The sequence below is a fragment of the Oryza sativa genome, chromosome 1 (assembly GCF_034140825.1).
Source record: "Oryza sativa Japonica Group chromosome 1, ASM3414082v1".
Classification (NCBI taxonomy): Eukaryota; Viridiplantae; Streptophyta; class Magnoliopsida; order Poales; family Poaceae; genus Oryza; species Oryza sativa.
The window spans coordinates 3,567,390-3,583,731 of record NC_089035.1 but is presented as its reverse complement, the minus strand read 5'-3'; the positions used below and the strand labels follow the sequence as shown (position 1 = coordinate 3,583,731).

Here is a 16,342-nt window from a genome sequence, read left to right as displayed (position 1 = left end):
TCTCAGCGACGGCGAACTCCTCCGCCGTGTTCCGAATCTCGCCAAAGCTTGTGGGGTGGTTTGACCCCCACTATACGCCGTCGCCGCATTGTCCGCCGTCGCCGCTCCGTCCATCGCCCGCCGTCACCGCCGCCGTTCCGGACGCCGCTCTCGCATGAAGAGAAAGAGGGACAGATAGAGAAGGGAGGAGAGGGAGGAGGAAGAAGGGATAAGGGATGATGATACGTGGGACCAATAGGTCCCACGATTTTTTTTTTGTGAATGACAAATGGGCCCGCATATATTTTTTTATGTTAATTCCACATCAGCGCTACGTCAATGCCACGTGGTACAAAGACTAGTTCAACACTGCCACGTGTGCGCTACGTCAGCGAAACCACCCTCCAAAACCACCGAGAGAGTCAAATTGCACCGGTTTTGTAAGTTCGGGGGTCAAGATTTCTGGTATTGCGGTTGAGGGATACGATTTAGATTCGGCGGTCAGTTGAGGGAGTCAAAGTGATCTTATTCCGCTCTCTGATGCGTCCGAAGAGAGGCCCACCTGAGTTGGGCCTAGTGGGCTTAGTTGCTTGCGAGACTTAGAAGTGGGCCCTAAAAGGCCACGCGGAATTGAACGCTACAGAAACCAATTCCGGCCACGTTCTCTTCTTCTCCCCGCAGCCCACAGTGTCCGCGAGAGAGAGAGAGAGAGAGAGAGAGAGAGTAGACTAGAGACGCCTCCGCCTCCGCCTCCGGCCACCGCATCGCCATGGCCTCCTCCTCCTCCGCCGCCGCGGCGGCGGCGGGGGCGGGGGCGGGGGCGGTGGCGTTGGGGCGACTCGTCGACCGCACCCGCGTCCCCGACCCCACCCTGCAGCGGCACGCCGTCGCGGCCCTCTTCCGCCACCTCCTCACCTCCGTGCCCCCGCCACTCCCCTCCGCGGCGCACGACGCGCTCTCCTCGCTCCTCGCGTCGCCGCACCCGGCCGTCGCGGCGCACGCCGCGGCGTCCGTCGCCCGACTCGCCGCATCCCGCGCCGACCTCCTCTCCCCGGAGCTCGCCCTCCCGCTCCTCATCGCGCCCCTCTCCGCCTCCCCGTCCCCGCGCCTCGCCTCCTGCTTCGTCAAGGCCGTCGCCGCGCTCGTCTCCTGCGCGCTTCGCTCCGGCTCCGCCGCGTCGCGCTTCCCGCCCCACGATCACCCGTTCGTCCAGGCGCTCGCCTCGGGGGCCGATGGCGCGCGCGCGGAGCTGCAGCGGCAGGCGGCCAGGTTGGTCGCCGAGGGGGTACACGGGGTTGTAGGGTTTTTGAGGCCATTCGTTATGTTTGCTGCGGTGAGGAAGGGGGACACTGCGTTCGTGAAGGATTTGATTGGCGCACTGGCCGCAGCGGCTGTTGCAGCGGCAAGGCCGGATTCTGCAGTCCCGGTGCTGAAATTGCTTGCGGAGTGCTTGCTGCATTTTGGCCGTGGGGATGGTGAGGTATGTTGTCCTTGTCTGATGTCTCAGTGCTTATGCTTAAACAGTCCTGAACTCCTGGATGTTTTAGTATTGTTTAATATGAGATTAGTAGATAGATCATATTGTAGGAATGTTGCTGCATCCTGTAGTGCCTAAATTGAATTTGTGTGTGTTTGTTAGAGTATTACTTTACTTTGTTGTCAAAGGGATCAACAGAGTTTGAGCTTATTTGTGCTTACTTTTCTTCAGGAAGTGCGGCTCTGGCTTAGCTCCGTGGAGTGCTTGGTGGATGCTTATGTGGTATTATTGAGGAAGTTTGCTCATGCTCAAATGGTACCTCTCTCTCCCATTTGCTTGATTTCTCGAACGGAATTCTTCCTGGTTTATCCCATTTGCTTGATTTCTCGAACGGAATTCTTCCTGGTTTATTGATATTCTAAGATTTACTCACATTGGTTATTTCATTATGAATTAGAGTATCGATTAATCCATGTACTTGTCCGTGTTTCCTGAATTAGCAACAAACATTATATCTGTGCTCTTAATAGAGCTTTCATCTGCTAGGATTTAGGAGTTATGTAATAGATTAGGAACTAATTTTTTGGACATGATTTTTTACTCAGTAATTCTTACCTTGCAAAGTTTATCACCCTCCAAAAACACAAGTTATTGGGGATTATGTAGTTGCCTTATGTACCCACCCATTTTGCCAGGTTTTGTTTGTGGATGTTATACTGCCTATATACTGATCACTATTTTTTATACTGGAGATTGTACTTGTTCTATATTGGCAATACGGCTAGAAGGATCTGGGCGCATTGGATGCTTACTTTGTTATATTTACTTGATTTCAAATGCTATTATAGTATGAGTCATAGATATGCTATAACTTGCTTCTTTTAACACTTAACAGGCAACTTATGATGCCCAAGCAAATAGTGTGGAGTTGATAGAAATGCTTCTATCACAATGCTCACTTCATCACCAATTTATGGGAAATACTTCTGTTGTACTTGGATTATCAAAACATTTGTTTTTGGCTCAAAAGGACCTTGGTTTATGCTATCTTCCAGAGATTTCTGTTGTTCTCAGCTCCCTTGCTTTCATTCTCAGTGGGCTGGAGTTTGAACATGAGCAACTGTCTGGATTGAAACTACTGGCCTTTTTGATTGAGTGGAGACATGAAAATGGTACATTTTAAATTTTTATTACCTCTCTTCTTCTAGTGAGCATTGATACAACACACACACACACACACAAAGAGACGACGACAACCACCCCTCCTCCTCCTCGCCTGTTACAACTATAAAAAGTACTTGCATTGACCTAAATAGATATTCTTGTGTATAGCAGTGGTTCAAGTTGATACTTCCTCCGTTTCATAATGTAAGACTTTCTAGTATTGCCCATATTCATATAGATTACATCTATATGAATATGTCTATATGAATATGGGCAATGCTAGAAAGTCTTACATTATGAAACGGAGGGAGTAATTTTTAGCTGCACTGGTTTGATAGGAGTAATCACTGTATTATTTATTTGCATCTCTTTTTCTTTAGGTGCACAATCAACCAACCTTTTTTTTGCTAACTTAACATAAGATTCAATACAATCTGATGTTTTGAGGAACACTCATATTGTTTCATGTTTATGTTTCAGCACTCAGAACAAATGAAGCAGTACATCACTTCAGCGAGGAGATTGTTTGTGTTCTGCCTGTTATCAACCTTGTTATATCTCCATCTAAATCTGTCAAATCAGTGGCATCTCATGTTCTATCAAGATTTCACGTGCTTGTTTTAGATTTGCTGGCATCTTGTTCATCTGAACAACAGGACAGCTCAATGGTTCATCACATAAGCAAACCTACATCTATTCTTCCTAAACTTGTACATCATCTATGGTCTCAGGTGAACTTTTGTCCCACCTACCTGTTCGCTATATTGTCCTGATGCTGTGCCTGTACTCCCTTCCCTCCTTTTGTGCATTGGGTAGAGATGAAAAACAAAACTAGCATCATTCCTTCTTAAAGAAAACCCTTATCCATATTAAATTCTAAATTTCTTCCTGCACAAGCTATTCGCAATTCCATGACAACTGACTCGTGTATAGGGAGCTAGGTCAGCATATATAATATCTAAACATTATAAACTTTCCAGTATCTGAGACTTGGCATAGATTCTTCAGGCTTTCCTTTGCTGAAATATAGGATGGTGGGACTCCATCACTTTTAACCTTCGACAATATCTGATGCTGATGTGGCATGTTATTTTATATATATATGGATACATCGTATGCCTAATCTGCAATACTTCCAAATCTGAATATATAATGGTTCTGTAACATTATTAGTTTTACAACCATGGGTACATAGCCTGTGCAGATGCTCTGAACTTGCGAATTTCATGAAAAAATAATTAGGTGCATGGTTTTCAAAAGTTAACCAAAATGGATAGGTGAAAACATGTTCTATATCACTAGAAAATTTTAATAGGAGGCTCAACTTTGCCAGATAGATATGAAAAAAAAGAAACAATTACTTAGTGAATGGTAAATTTGCACTATTAACTGAATATGCCTTTTTGTATCTTATAACTGCAGTCGTCTTCATCGGGTTTCATTTTTACAAAATATATAACTAGCAGGGGGTTAGCTGAGTCTGCTGGAAATTCGACCGAACCAAACTATTGGACACATCAAATAAACGAGTACCTGTCAGCCCTTCGCAAGGAAAAGCTTTCACTGGACAGCCTGTCTTCGAAAAAGATACAATCAGGTTGATTATTGTACCTGTCCTTTTGATATTCAGCTTTGTATCTTGCTTTACATAATTCTCCAAACTGATTCTAACTTGTTACATCATCTAATTTCTTGCAGTAGCAATATCATCTCTGCTAAGCTCTGCAGTATCTGTTTTGGTAATGCACCCAAAAATTGGTACTTCTGCTGCTCAGTCCTTGGCTCTTCTTGGTGCAACAGACCCAAAACTGGGTATGCCGTTGTTGGTACTTATCCTCTTCTATACGAAGGTCCTGTACAGCAACAATAACTGCGATGCAAATATTTTGGTGAGTACATTAGTTTCTGCTGTACAGTGTACACCCTTTGTGATGTTCAGTGATAAAGCCATGAAATAATAATTTAAAATGGATCATACATGACTAAAAATCAAATACAAAATCCTAAAGTACACTAATTTCAAATAGATCTTTTACTGTCCAAATTAACATGTCTTGCAAATTGCAAGATGAAAAGCCACAGTTGTAGACCATTAAATCTGAACATTGATTTGCAAAAGGATAATGACTTTATTTCTGTGAATACGGGAAACATGATGATTATTATCACCTTCACCTTAATTAGCTTAACGCAAGTAGAAAAAGATATCTCAAACATCAATGTCTGAGCAGTACATTTGAAGTGTTTCTTTTTCTGTTACAATTCACAGCTTAGTTTGCTAGAGTCATTGCCATCACTCGCTGTACATGGTTTTGTGCTTCCACTCTCACTGCAATTGATATCATCAATGCTTAAAAAGGACGTAAAATCGTAAGTATTCTCCTGATTCCTTCTGCATCTGGACATAATTTTCCAGTTCATTTTTCTTGTTTCCTTATCACGTTATGTGATATTCTCTTCTTGTTGTTGACTTGTAACTTGTTATACTATATGATGTTCTGTCGGCTAACCTGCAGGGTTCTGTATCCTATAGCTGTTCGATTGCTTTGCAAGATGTGGACTGTCACTGATTGGGCATTCCAAAACTTGCAAGTAAGACTATACTTTGAATTGAACGTTTTGATGAGCTTTCAACCTTCCATGCAATGTGTACAAGTACTTTATACTTTTGAGTGTTCATATTACGAATTCTGATATAAGCCATTAGTTTGTGAGTCAGTTATGATTGCCTAGAGGGACAAATTTACGCCCATATGTTCCTTGGTTTCAAACATGATCCACTTAGATTGATGAGAAAACAAGTCATATGTCAATTAGTATGTCTCCATAGTGTCTTTAAAAAAAAAATCAATACTACAACTACAATATTATTGCCATACTGGGCTGATGAGATAGTTGGCGCCCACGCTGTCATGAGGTCCATTGGGAGCAACAACTCTGCCTATCCCTTGTTAGCTGGATCACCTTGTTACTTAAGTCAGTTAGCCATTTGCTTAATCTTATAGTCAGGAAGGAGTTATGGATTGGAACTTTGGATTATTTCTTTTCATCAGGGTATATGTCGTCATAAAAAGGAATAAGGAAAAAGCTGATCCCATCTTCCACCTCTCTTTCTCCTCCCTTTCCCAGTGCGTCTCCTCTTATATTCTCTATATAGTTATGTGTACCATGTTTCCAAGCCAAAGAGGTTTTGGACCTCGGGCTTGCGTTTCATATTCTTAGCACTTACCTGTAACATTTCTTACTTGAGGGGCATGGGAGTAAATGTTATGTAAAGTGGTAGATGCCGTTTCCCATTCTTTTCTTGGGACAAGAAGGTCCAGTGTTTGTTATAAATCTCTTTGGTATTAAGCTCGCATTTAACTAAATTTCAAGCTTGTAGCAAATAGTTATTATCAGATTTTAGATAAAACTTTTCATGAGAGCTCATGAGATATGTACATGATTAGTATGATTAGTTGGATTTTGTCAGTTTTCGATTTCCTTTTGTTGTTACAATATTGATACTAACTTATTTCTAAAACAGGGAACTCTGGATCCTGAAAATTTTTCCAATTCTGTTGATGATAGAGAAGTTTTCACAAGTATAGCTGCATCAGTACGTGATGTGTGCAAGCAGAACCCAGATAGAGGCGTTGATCTCATACTATCTGTCTCGGTGTGTGTTTTTTCTACATTCCTGATCATGTACTCTTGATTTGGTTTTCTTTCTAACATTTCCCTTATAGGCTTGTATTGAGAGTCGTGATTCTGTTGTTCAAGCTCTTGGCCTGGAGAGCCTCTCCTATCTCTGCGAAGAAGATGTAGTTGGTAAGTTCACCTTTTACTTTCCATCAGTTCATTGGATTGTTAGTTCATGAGGAATGTTCCCTATAGATAGTATATTATTTAATTGTTATAACCTATAAGAAGTCATGTCGTCTAAGAGCCGTGTGCTGTATAAAGAACTTAAGAACTTTTGCCCTCCAAATTTCACTTCTGAGGTGAGCTGCTAATCTCTTTGCCAGATTTCTATACTGCCTGGAAAGTTATATCAAAGCAGCTGCTTGATTTTTCGATAGATCCTACTGTTTCCCATGGGTAAGACTGCCGAGAGCTAGCTAGTTTTATCTGTGGGCAGTGCCCACCAATGATCATGTGCTTGTAGAAAATCTATTTCTTATTCCACTTTTTCTTGCCTTTTCAGCTTATGCATTCTATTGAGATGGGGAGCAATGGATTCTGAAGCATATCCTGGAACCTCAAAACACTTGATACAAATATTGTGGAGCATTGGAACTTACAGGGAGAAAAATGTTGACCCTCTCTGGGTTAAAGCAAGAGGAACTGCTTTTCAGTCCTTGTCCCACTATAAGGTTACCTTTGTCATGCTATTATCACATTAGCTGCTTACTGGTTGGAAATATATTTCATGTGTGTGCACTTAATGACTGGTATTTCCAGATCTCGCTTATTAAAGATGCTATTCCTGATTTCTGGCGGATAAATTATGAATGCTTTACCACTGAACGAAATCTGGAAGTTCTGAAAGCAATGGATAACTTCCAGGCCGAGATTATCAATTTTGAGCACATGTTAGTATTTTCAGTATCTCTTCTGAACTACTCCCTCTGTCCCATATTAAGCGCAGTTATGGGTTTCAGTGCCTAACGTTTGACCGTCCGTCTTATTTGAAATTTTTTTACGATTAGTATTTTTGTTGTTATTAGATGATAAAACATGAATAGTACTTTATGTGTGACTTAATTTTTAAAATTGTTTCATAAATCTTTCAAATAAGACGGATGGTCAAACATTGGACACGGAAACTTATGGCTGCACTTAAAATGGGACAGAGGGAGTAAGAGGCTTATAGATGTCCTTAACTGAGGCTTTCCCTAAATGTGCAGTAACCGTCGTCGATTGACTACGGATAAAATAACCACAGTGCATAAATTTGAGAAGCTACTGGATGCTTTCCCTCAGGCGGTGTTTAAAGGTATGGCTTGTCAGATTCAAATGAATTACTGTTATAGAAATGAAAAGTGCACACTTGATATTATGTATACTAGTATTATGTTTCTGAAGATACTTAGCCTGTCTGTTCTATGTTTAAGAAATAGGCACTCTGTCCTGTTGCATGTTTAATACGGCCGCGTCAGGCTTTAATTCACTTCAGTCTCAAATTGTAGGAAAGTCAGCGCATCATCGGTTTCCTGGTGCAGCTCTTCTAACTCTCAATTTTACCCCGAAGGACATCCTTCATGAAGGGAAATCTAAGGTAGTAGTCAGTGAAGTTGTTTCTTTTTAATATCTATGCACACCAAAGTTTAATCCTTTATGCTATACTGAATTCATGGCATATATTCTATCAATTACAGGATTTGCCTAGAGTACATGCTGCATATGAACAAGCATTAGTGGAGATGGCTGAATCTATGTATATATCAAGAAATATGGTGGTAGCTCTTCTTGCACTGCATTCATGGAAATCATTTGTTTCAAATTGGATGCAAGCTGTTATTGCTTGTCTAGACACTAAAGAATCCTCAAAGTTGAACAAGGCTTCAAAAGCAGCTGATGATATATTTAAGGTGTAAATATATCTTTACCTTGTTTCTTCACATCATATATGTCTATGTTTGAGAAATCATTTGTGCGAAGCTTCAGCACAATGCTGCTATGGGAGTTCCATATGGTTCCATAGCAGCGCCCTTGCTGTGAGCATGCAATTTCTGATGCAAATGATGCCTATTTGTGTATTCTGTTATTTTGATGACAAGGTGCTAACTTGAAATAATCATATTCTGAAATAGATATTGTTTTGAATATATATAGTCAAGATTCAAAAAAATTGGGTACTAGAATGCGGAAAAGAGCATTAACATTTCATTTGACATTAGTACATTTATTATAAAAAAGATACTTTCATATCATGATATTTTTACTTCTTTTTCTGAACACGTGATTAGAAAAGGTAATGATCAGAGGCATATTGGGGAATGTTTGATGTTGCAAATGACAAGTAAAAACTTGTGCTTGAGATTTCTATATTAAAATTCTCTGGCATAGGCAGAATATCTGATTGTGCATGATATTTGGTCCTTTTAGGGTGATATGTTCTCTTCTTGCTATCACATCTATGTGCTCCTTGTTCCTTCATGAGTAAAGCTAGCTTTCTTACCTTGTTCATAATTGTCATGAATTTGTCTTAAGATTACCTAATTGTCTTTGCAGATTCTGTGCAAGTGTGTTCCTGTATCCACTCCTAGTGTTGTTGTTAGCATTGCTCTTGCTATTGGAGCATTGTGCTTGGTAAGGTGTTTATGTTTGCATTTTATGAATGAGGACAATATGCTATATCTTTCATGATTTTACTGTAATCAGCTCTGTCAATTATCTCCTTGAACTATATGTATGCAGTTGAAATTATGTACTTGTGGTTGTGGGACCTGATAAGTCAAATATAGTGTGCTATCCAGGATCCAGGATTTTGACCTGTGATGTCTAATTTTTATATCAACAGATGTGGGATTTTCTTTATACTTTTTTATCTATAATAACTTCATCGATATCTTACCTTTTTATCAAAGAAATGGAAAACGTCTGTGGTCTTCACAGAAACCACATGTTTCTGGCGTTCTGTGGTGTGCTAACCACTGGTACTCATAGCGACTTTCATTCTGATTGAATTTTGGTTCTCATGTGTTGGAGCTGGACGGGAATTTTCGCTTTAATTTCTTCGTTTCCTAATGTGGAATTTTTTTTAACTCACTACTGAAATGTAATTGCTCACCAATTGTTTGCTAGGTTGTTCCTCCAACAGCCCATCTAGTAATCTCTTCTGCATCAGATTTTCTTTTGAGATGGCTATTCCAATATGAGCATGAACATCAACAGTGGTCCACGGCTCTTTCTCTGGGACTAATATCGAATTGTTTTCATCCCACGGACAAAAGGAGCAAGCTTCAGGTTATCAATGGACTCCTTGAGGTATAAGACCTTCCTCTCTCCTTCAATATCTGGACTAGGTTGAGCGCACTATTTAGGTAGCGTAGCTCTAGATATAAGCTTTTTTTTTTTAAAAAAAAATCAGAAGATAGCACATAGATATCACTCACTGTTTGTAGCTAGCAGGGGATCTGCTAAAGAAACATTATAGAATAGCACCCTTTGATGAGAAATATGAGCAAGAAGCTTCAAGAAAACTTGTGTTTTCAGAATTATATGAAGCCAGTACCTAGTAAACAAACAAAAAAACTGTGGGTATTTGAACTAGACACAATTACCATACAATAAGATATTAATACTACCTCCTTTCTTTTTTACTTGATGGCCCAGAATCTGTGCCACCAACAATTTCAAAAGTATGATAAAAAAAACCATCTACATTGGCTACATGAAAAATATATCAGTAGATCTTTCATTAAGATTATTGTGATAATATAATATATAAAGTTATAATTTAGAGTTGCATCTTTATGACCATGAAAAACCAAGAATCTCAAATATTAAAGAACAGACGCATAGAGGCCTTAGAGATACTACCTCCGTCCCAAAATATAGCAATTTTTAGCTATGAATCTAGACACACAGGTGTGCAGATTCATAGCTAAATATGCTTATATTTTGGGATGGTTGAGTATCAAATTACCAACTACGTTGTAGTGCTAGACTCCTTTTTACTAGCCAAAATTTCTGTTGTATACGGAACTTGTCCAGGCATCACTGGACTTTTATAAGCTTGTGATGTGTTGCTTCATGCTGCAGTAACAAATATTTATGATAAGATGGGTACAACTGGACCAATCCTTTGAATTCAAGACGTTCATGATGCCACTTGCTACAGTTGCTGGCAGATCATTTTTCACATCATCGGATATAACAAGGATACCTTTCAATTATGCATGAATAGTTTCTCATATAATGCCATTTTTTTTGCATTCAGGTAATCTCAAAAACTGAAAGCTACCTTGTAAAAGGAGCTTGTGGACTCGGATTGGGTTATTGTTGCCAAGCTCTTTTAGCCAGAGCAGATAATGCAGCTGATTCAGAATTAGAAGCGACTACACAACTTACTGAGCGTGCATCAGTTGAAGAAATTCTTCACACTTTGACGACTTCATTAGTTCAGCTATGTCCATTTTCATGCTATTCCCTCAAGAAGCTAAGTATTTGTGGAATAAAATCCTTGGAAGGAATGGAAGAAAAATATGTTAGCTTAGAAGATGATCCTTGGGCTGTTGCAGGACTTGTTCTTGGCCTGGGAAACTCTGTTGTTTCACTATATAGGCTTGGAGCTTATGAAGCTATTATTGAAGTCAAGAATATATTGATATCATGGATACCAGATGTGGATTCTAGCTCTTTGTTATTTGATGAAGAAGATTCGGCATCGCTATGTATGGGCTCTTGCCTTGCCCTTCCATCTGTTTTAGCTTTTTGCCAGAAGGTGGAATTGCTGAATGATGACTTGGATGCTTTGTTCAATCGCTACACTTCTTTAGCTACTAATCTCCTGAGCCTTAAGAAATCTGGGACTATCTTTCAGAATTTGCTGATGGCGATCTGTATTGGTGCTGGATCTTTCCTGTCTTCTATATTGAATGATGGGGTGCATGCTATGAAATTTACTGATGTCAAAGATCTTCTTGACACTCTTAAACACATATATACCCATCCATATCCTCCTCTTGTCCATTTAGGAGGCATGCTTGGTACTGTCAACGCTTTTGGTGCTGGTGCTGGAGACCTCACTGGGATCTGTCGGCAGCCGACAAATTCACAAATTAAGCACGAAAAGGTCCTTACCCTTGTTTATGCACCCTAACAATTTTTCACAAACATAACTAGCAAATACTTTTCTTTAACCATTAGAATAAATAAATAATCTATTCTGTGACAGGAGTCATCTTTGGTGAGAGGTCCTGTACTCACAAGTTCTGTTGGTGAGACTCTTTCAACGTCAATGATTCAGGAGATATTTCTTCTTGCCAAGGATGCTGAGGATGACCACATAAAAGATTATGCTGCATGGGCTATTTCATTTCTTAGAAGCAGGTGGCTATCAAAGAATCAGATTATTTTTGATGATGATTGTTCTCAAAGAAATTCTAGTGATTCCAATCAATCGACAAGTTTTTCTGATGAAAGCTTAGTGTGGAACTTAAGTCAGTGGTTGAGGGATCTTAACTTCGAAAAGGTTTGATCTGAATTTCAGGTTTTCTTGTTTGTTTAAACATTTATGCTATACATTTTTTTAGGAATTTTTTTTTTCATGTTTTCATATGTACACATAATCCAAGGCATGCGATTTTACGTGCTAAAATATACGTTGAAGAAAACAAGATGGTGGCCTTCAAATGTTTGCCATCACTTGCTAAAATAGATAAACATCCTGCTTCACCAGCACTTTAACAATCTACTTCTCCTTTATCCTCTCCAGCACTTTAGTTGGCTGTGGTTTGCATATATGTACTGCTGCAGTGGGTGAAAAGTGTGATATGTTTTACTGTTGTGTGCTTTTTTATTTGATGCAGTGTCCCTATTAATGTACTGATCTCAAGCTTTACAAAACATCAGATTTTTCACCAATCTTGAGGCACATTGTGATTCCTCATAATGCATACGCATATCTTATTGTGAAGATGAAAAAAAAACTAATAGTGCGTTCAGAATGCTGTTTGATATTTTAAGCTAGAAACTCCACAGACCATTGAGTCATGGTGAATGTATATATATGTTCCTAAGGAAGCAAAATTTCAGATTATGAGAGTCATCCTACTACTTAGAAGGTTCTTCAGTTAGAAAAAAACTTCTTGTTATCATATTCTTTTCTATTGATTCTTTCTTTACCGTCTACAGCCTGATAGTATGGTGTCAACAAGTACAGTCGCAACTGTTTTGAGATGCCTTTCCAAAGCTCCTAGATTGCCATCTATAGACTGGGGGGTTATTGTGCGGCGGTGCATGAATGTTGAGGCACACATTCCTGATATGTTGACGAATCATCATGATCCTAAATTATTGAGGGAAGAATGCCTATATATTTCTCTAGCTCATGCAAGTCATATCAGTCCTCTTCTGCACTTTATTGATGATCTGACAGACTTATCCAGATTCAGGAGATTAGAAATAAATTTGCAGTCCATTTTGCTCCAATATTTATCAACCCTAATGAAACTCTTCTCTCTCTCAAGATTAGACAAATTGTCTGAGGATTTAACTGAGTACTTGTATTCCCCCACATCTTCGTACTTGGATTACTCATCTGAGCAGAGAAGCATGTTAAGAACATCATTCTGGAAGGGCATTCGCGAGTGTCTAGTGGAGGATGTATCTGAAGAGTCTAGTGGTTTCTCATGTATTAAGAAGTGCATTCAAAGCTTGTCACCTCTCCTGAGTCTCCATAAAGATGGTCAGCCTGAATTCATAGAGGAGTGGTCTGCTGCTATCAAATGCCTTACAGTTGCACAGAAAGGTTTGCTGGGTGATATGCTGCAGGTGCAGAAGTCTGTCTGTCTAAATAATTCTTCATGGGTTATTTGTTTTATCGTGTCGTGTATATCTCATGCAATTTATATCTCACATGCTGTGGCCACCTTTCTTTCAGGTCGAAATTTCGTCATCCTTCAATGAGCTAGAGCATATTGATGTGGCCAAAAAGATAATCATCAGGGCAAGAATGTGTTCTAGCGGTTGTGGTTCTGTAGATGAGCTGGGGAACATAAAGACTACAATACTGAGTACAAGGCTTGATGGTACTTGCATCTTAGCTTTGATTTATTATACTAAACTCACAGCTTGTATGTTTAGGAGTAGTCCCCATCTTCTATAGAGTGCCTTTTCGGGATTTGGACATAGGGACATAGTAGGGTGCCAAGAAGACAACAAGGCAGAAGAATTGTTCTTTGTTTGGTTAGCTAATTAATGGAAACCACATATATATTAACTAAACATATAATTTTATTGCAAGGAAATCATATAAGTTATCGTCTTCATCAGAATTGTCTTTGTCGCAATTTCATTTGCAAAACTTTATTGTTTGTACTTTGAACACCACTTAAGTTAGAATAGAACTTAATAATTTTACTGTAACATGGGAAGACGATTTGGCCTCATGCTTATAAGGTAGGTTAGTTTAAGCTGTTGTGATTCCATGTATGGTATTTTAAAAAATATAATTAGCTTGAAAAATTCCTAGTTTCTTTTAGAAAAAATACATATGTTTATTTTGCATATTATCCTTTTTTAGTAGGCAAAAACCTATTCTCTTTAATATGTGGTTCAATAGTTAAATTAAAATAAAATCCAAATTTGGCTAGGAAATGGATATTTTGCCAAGGCTAATGCCTTAGTGCCAAAATCATAGTAATAGGTACTACGTATATTATTGTCATGATTTTGAAATGTTGCCATTCATGGTATTAAGTCATCGTATCAAGCCATCAACTTAATATGCATATTGCCTCAAAACTAGATGTTGAAATACAACTTATTATTGATAAACATCATTGTAAAAATATGTATACCACGATATTCTTGTAAGAGAAAATAACATCTTGAAAAAATAGCATCATTTGCAAATTTCAAGAGCCTGATATAAGCGAACACTTGCCATAATAATTACACCCTCCGTCCTAAAAGGAGTTCAGTTTTGTATGTGAATCTGGACATATGTATAAAAGTGAACTTATTTTGAGACAGAGGGGTATGTTTCACCATAGCCTTAGCATCCCCTCCCCTCTCGTGTTCTTTCACCTGTCATTTCTGATAAATAACGAGGTCTGTTTCAGGTGTCTGGTGGAATGTCCTTGTTGAAGTTGCTGGTGCTCTATATTATGCTGATAGTCGTATGAAAAAGCAGTGGCTTCTGGATGCATTAGATATTGGCTGTGTTACAGCCCATCCCTCCACGGTAAAAAAATGCAGTGGATGCTTATCTGCAAACACTAACTTGTTTTCAATGAAAACATTTGCACACAATGAGACATGAACATTCTTACTTTACTGGATGCTTTTCCTCAAACATTACCTTGTTCTGATTTTTCAGGTACTCCATTTCGTTGGCCTGCTATGTGGTAGCTGCTGCATCTATATGCCACTTCTCATTGTTAACCCAACAAATGTACTGAGTGACTTGCCTGTCACCCTTCCTTCGTTTCTCTCTAGCAGCATTTGGGATGACCTCCGGAACTCTGTTGCTGATAAGTTATGGTTGTTGACCGCTCGCATCTACACTTGGGCAGAACAGCTGACTCATAGTGTCGGCCTCGCACGCCATGACCATATTCATGGAAGTGAAGCTGAAATGGCTATTTTTCTTGCCAATATTCTGCGCTGTACTTGCATTGCAGTGGAAGATCACTTGGCTGTTGAAAAGAAGCTAAAACTTGCAAACCTGGAGGCTCTATGATCCAAGGGAGAAGTGTTTTCATTTTTATCTTATCTATTCTGTATCATATATATGTTTAAACTCGTTCTTCTTGTTCCCCACCGATGATGTAGCACCGCTTTATTTCTGTACATAATTCAGCTCAACTATCTCAACCTGGACCAGAAATTAAATTTGATTTCCCTAGAATGAAGGGGACTTAATCTGATGGAAGTAACTTGAGATGAAAACTGTCTTCCTTGAATTTCAAAACACTTACATCTGGAACTAAATCATTGAAGAGCCTAACATTTGAGAGAAAGCGGAATGAAAGTGTTGTAAAAAAGGAGCCCTTTGCTGATGGAAGGCCTGGATGCAGGTTTACCTGCATTGTGTATAGATCAATATCCCACAGTATGCTATTTACTTTGTTCTCAAGAGATTACATTTTATTATATGTTCTTGGAATATGCATGCTTCTATGTGCTTACATTTAATATAGTACTGCAGGCCTACCATGGAGCTCTTGCATTTTCTACTCGGAATCTGCAGACTCGTCTGCACTTCGTTTGAAATTAATTTCCGTTGTTTCCCAATGCAGCTTTGATCACCAATGCTTCGTAGTCCAGCTGATTGTTTTGGCGAGATGATTAGAGATCAAGACCCACCTAAGGTTGTTATGGGTTATATTTGAGGCTTGGTATTTGCCAAGATCTCCCTTGTTGGTGGTTAGTGCCTACATCTTTCAGGTACTGACCTTACCCAACTCCTCTCAAAAAATGAAAATACAATTAAGCTAGGTGTGGATTGACTGGTATCACTATCACCTGGTCTACAGAAAAACCAAATCAATATATAAATGCTCGATTTAAAAGCAATCACTAATAATGATTCTCATTCTTGCAGAAAGAATCCCAGGCATAGCATTTGATGCTTAATTCCCGTCCCGCACACCATTTCCTTTAAAGTTTCATTTCGTTGACTTTTTACTTGATGGAATCCTTGTTTTTAATTTAAAGACTTTTGGTGCTTCTAAATATAGAAAAGAGATTGAACGCAGAAAGGTTAGTGCCCATTTGTTTCATACGTCCATTATATTTAGGCATTTTAGCCTTTCCTCACGATGCCTCATTCACAAACGGCACACCGAGGGTTATGCATGCATTAGCTCCCATGATTGAGTACCCCACCAAATGCTGTTATGAATTAGCTTCCATGATAGAACTGAAAAGGTTATTAGAAATATTGGAACTCTTCCTCAAAAGTGAATTTGGAATAAACAATGTCAAATCCAAGATGTGTAGAGCTAGCGAGGTGGATGTCACTTTTGCACGTAGCTAGGTAGCTTCCATGTAGCCCACAACTATTGT

At 39.3% G+C, this 16,342-nt stretch overlaps 1 protein-coding gene across 1 annotated transcript; it reads left to right on the top strand.

Moving 5' to 3' along the window:
* The first annotated feature begins 650 nt into the window (after positions 1-650).
* LOC4325197 (protein RST1) lies at positions 651-15,196 on the top strand. Its single transcript, XM_015792510.2, has 24 exons — positions 651-1,459; positions 1,688-1,771; positions 2,352-2,628; positions 3,101-3,351; positions 4,043-4,217; positions 4,319-4,509; positions 4,890-4,990; positions 5,137-5,212; positions 6,147-6,278; positions 6,349-6,430; positions 6,628-6,700; positions 6,807-6,975; positions 7,064-7,194; positions 7,510-7,598; positions 7,792-7,880; positions 7,981-8,193; positions 8,837-8,914; positions 9,410-9,592; positions 10,548-11,402; positions 11,505-11,801; positions 12,464-13,102; positions 13,212-13,359; positions 14,395-14,516; positions 14,652-15,196. The coding sequence occupies exons 1-24, from the start codon at positions 749-751 to the stop codon at positions 15,012-15,014; spliced, it is 5,529 nt and encodes a 1,842-aa protein (XP_015647996.1). The 5' UTR covers positions 651-748; the 3' UTR covers positions 15,015-15,196.
* The last annotated feature ends 1,146 nt before the right edge of the window (positions 15,197-16,342 follow it).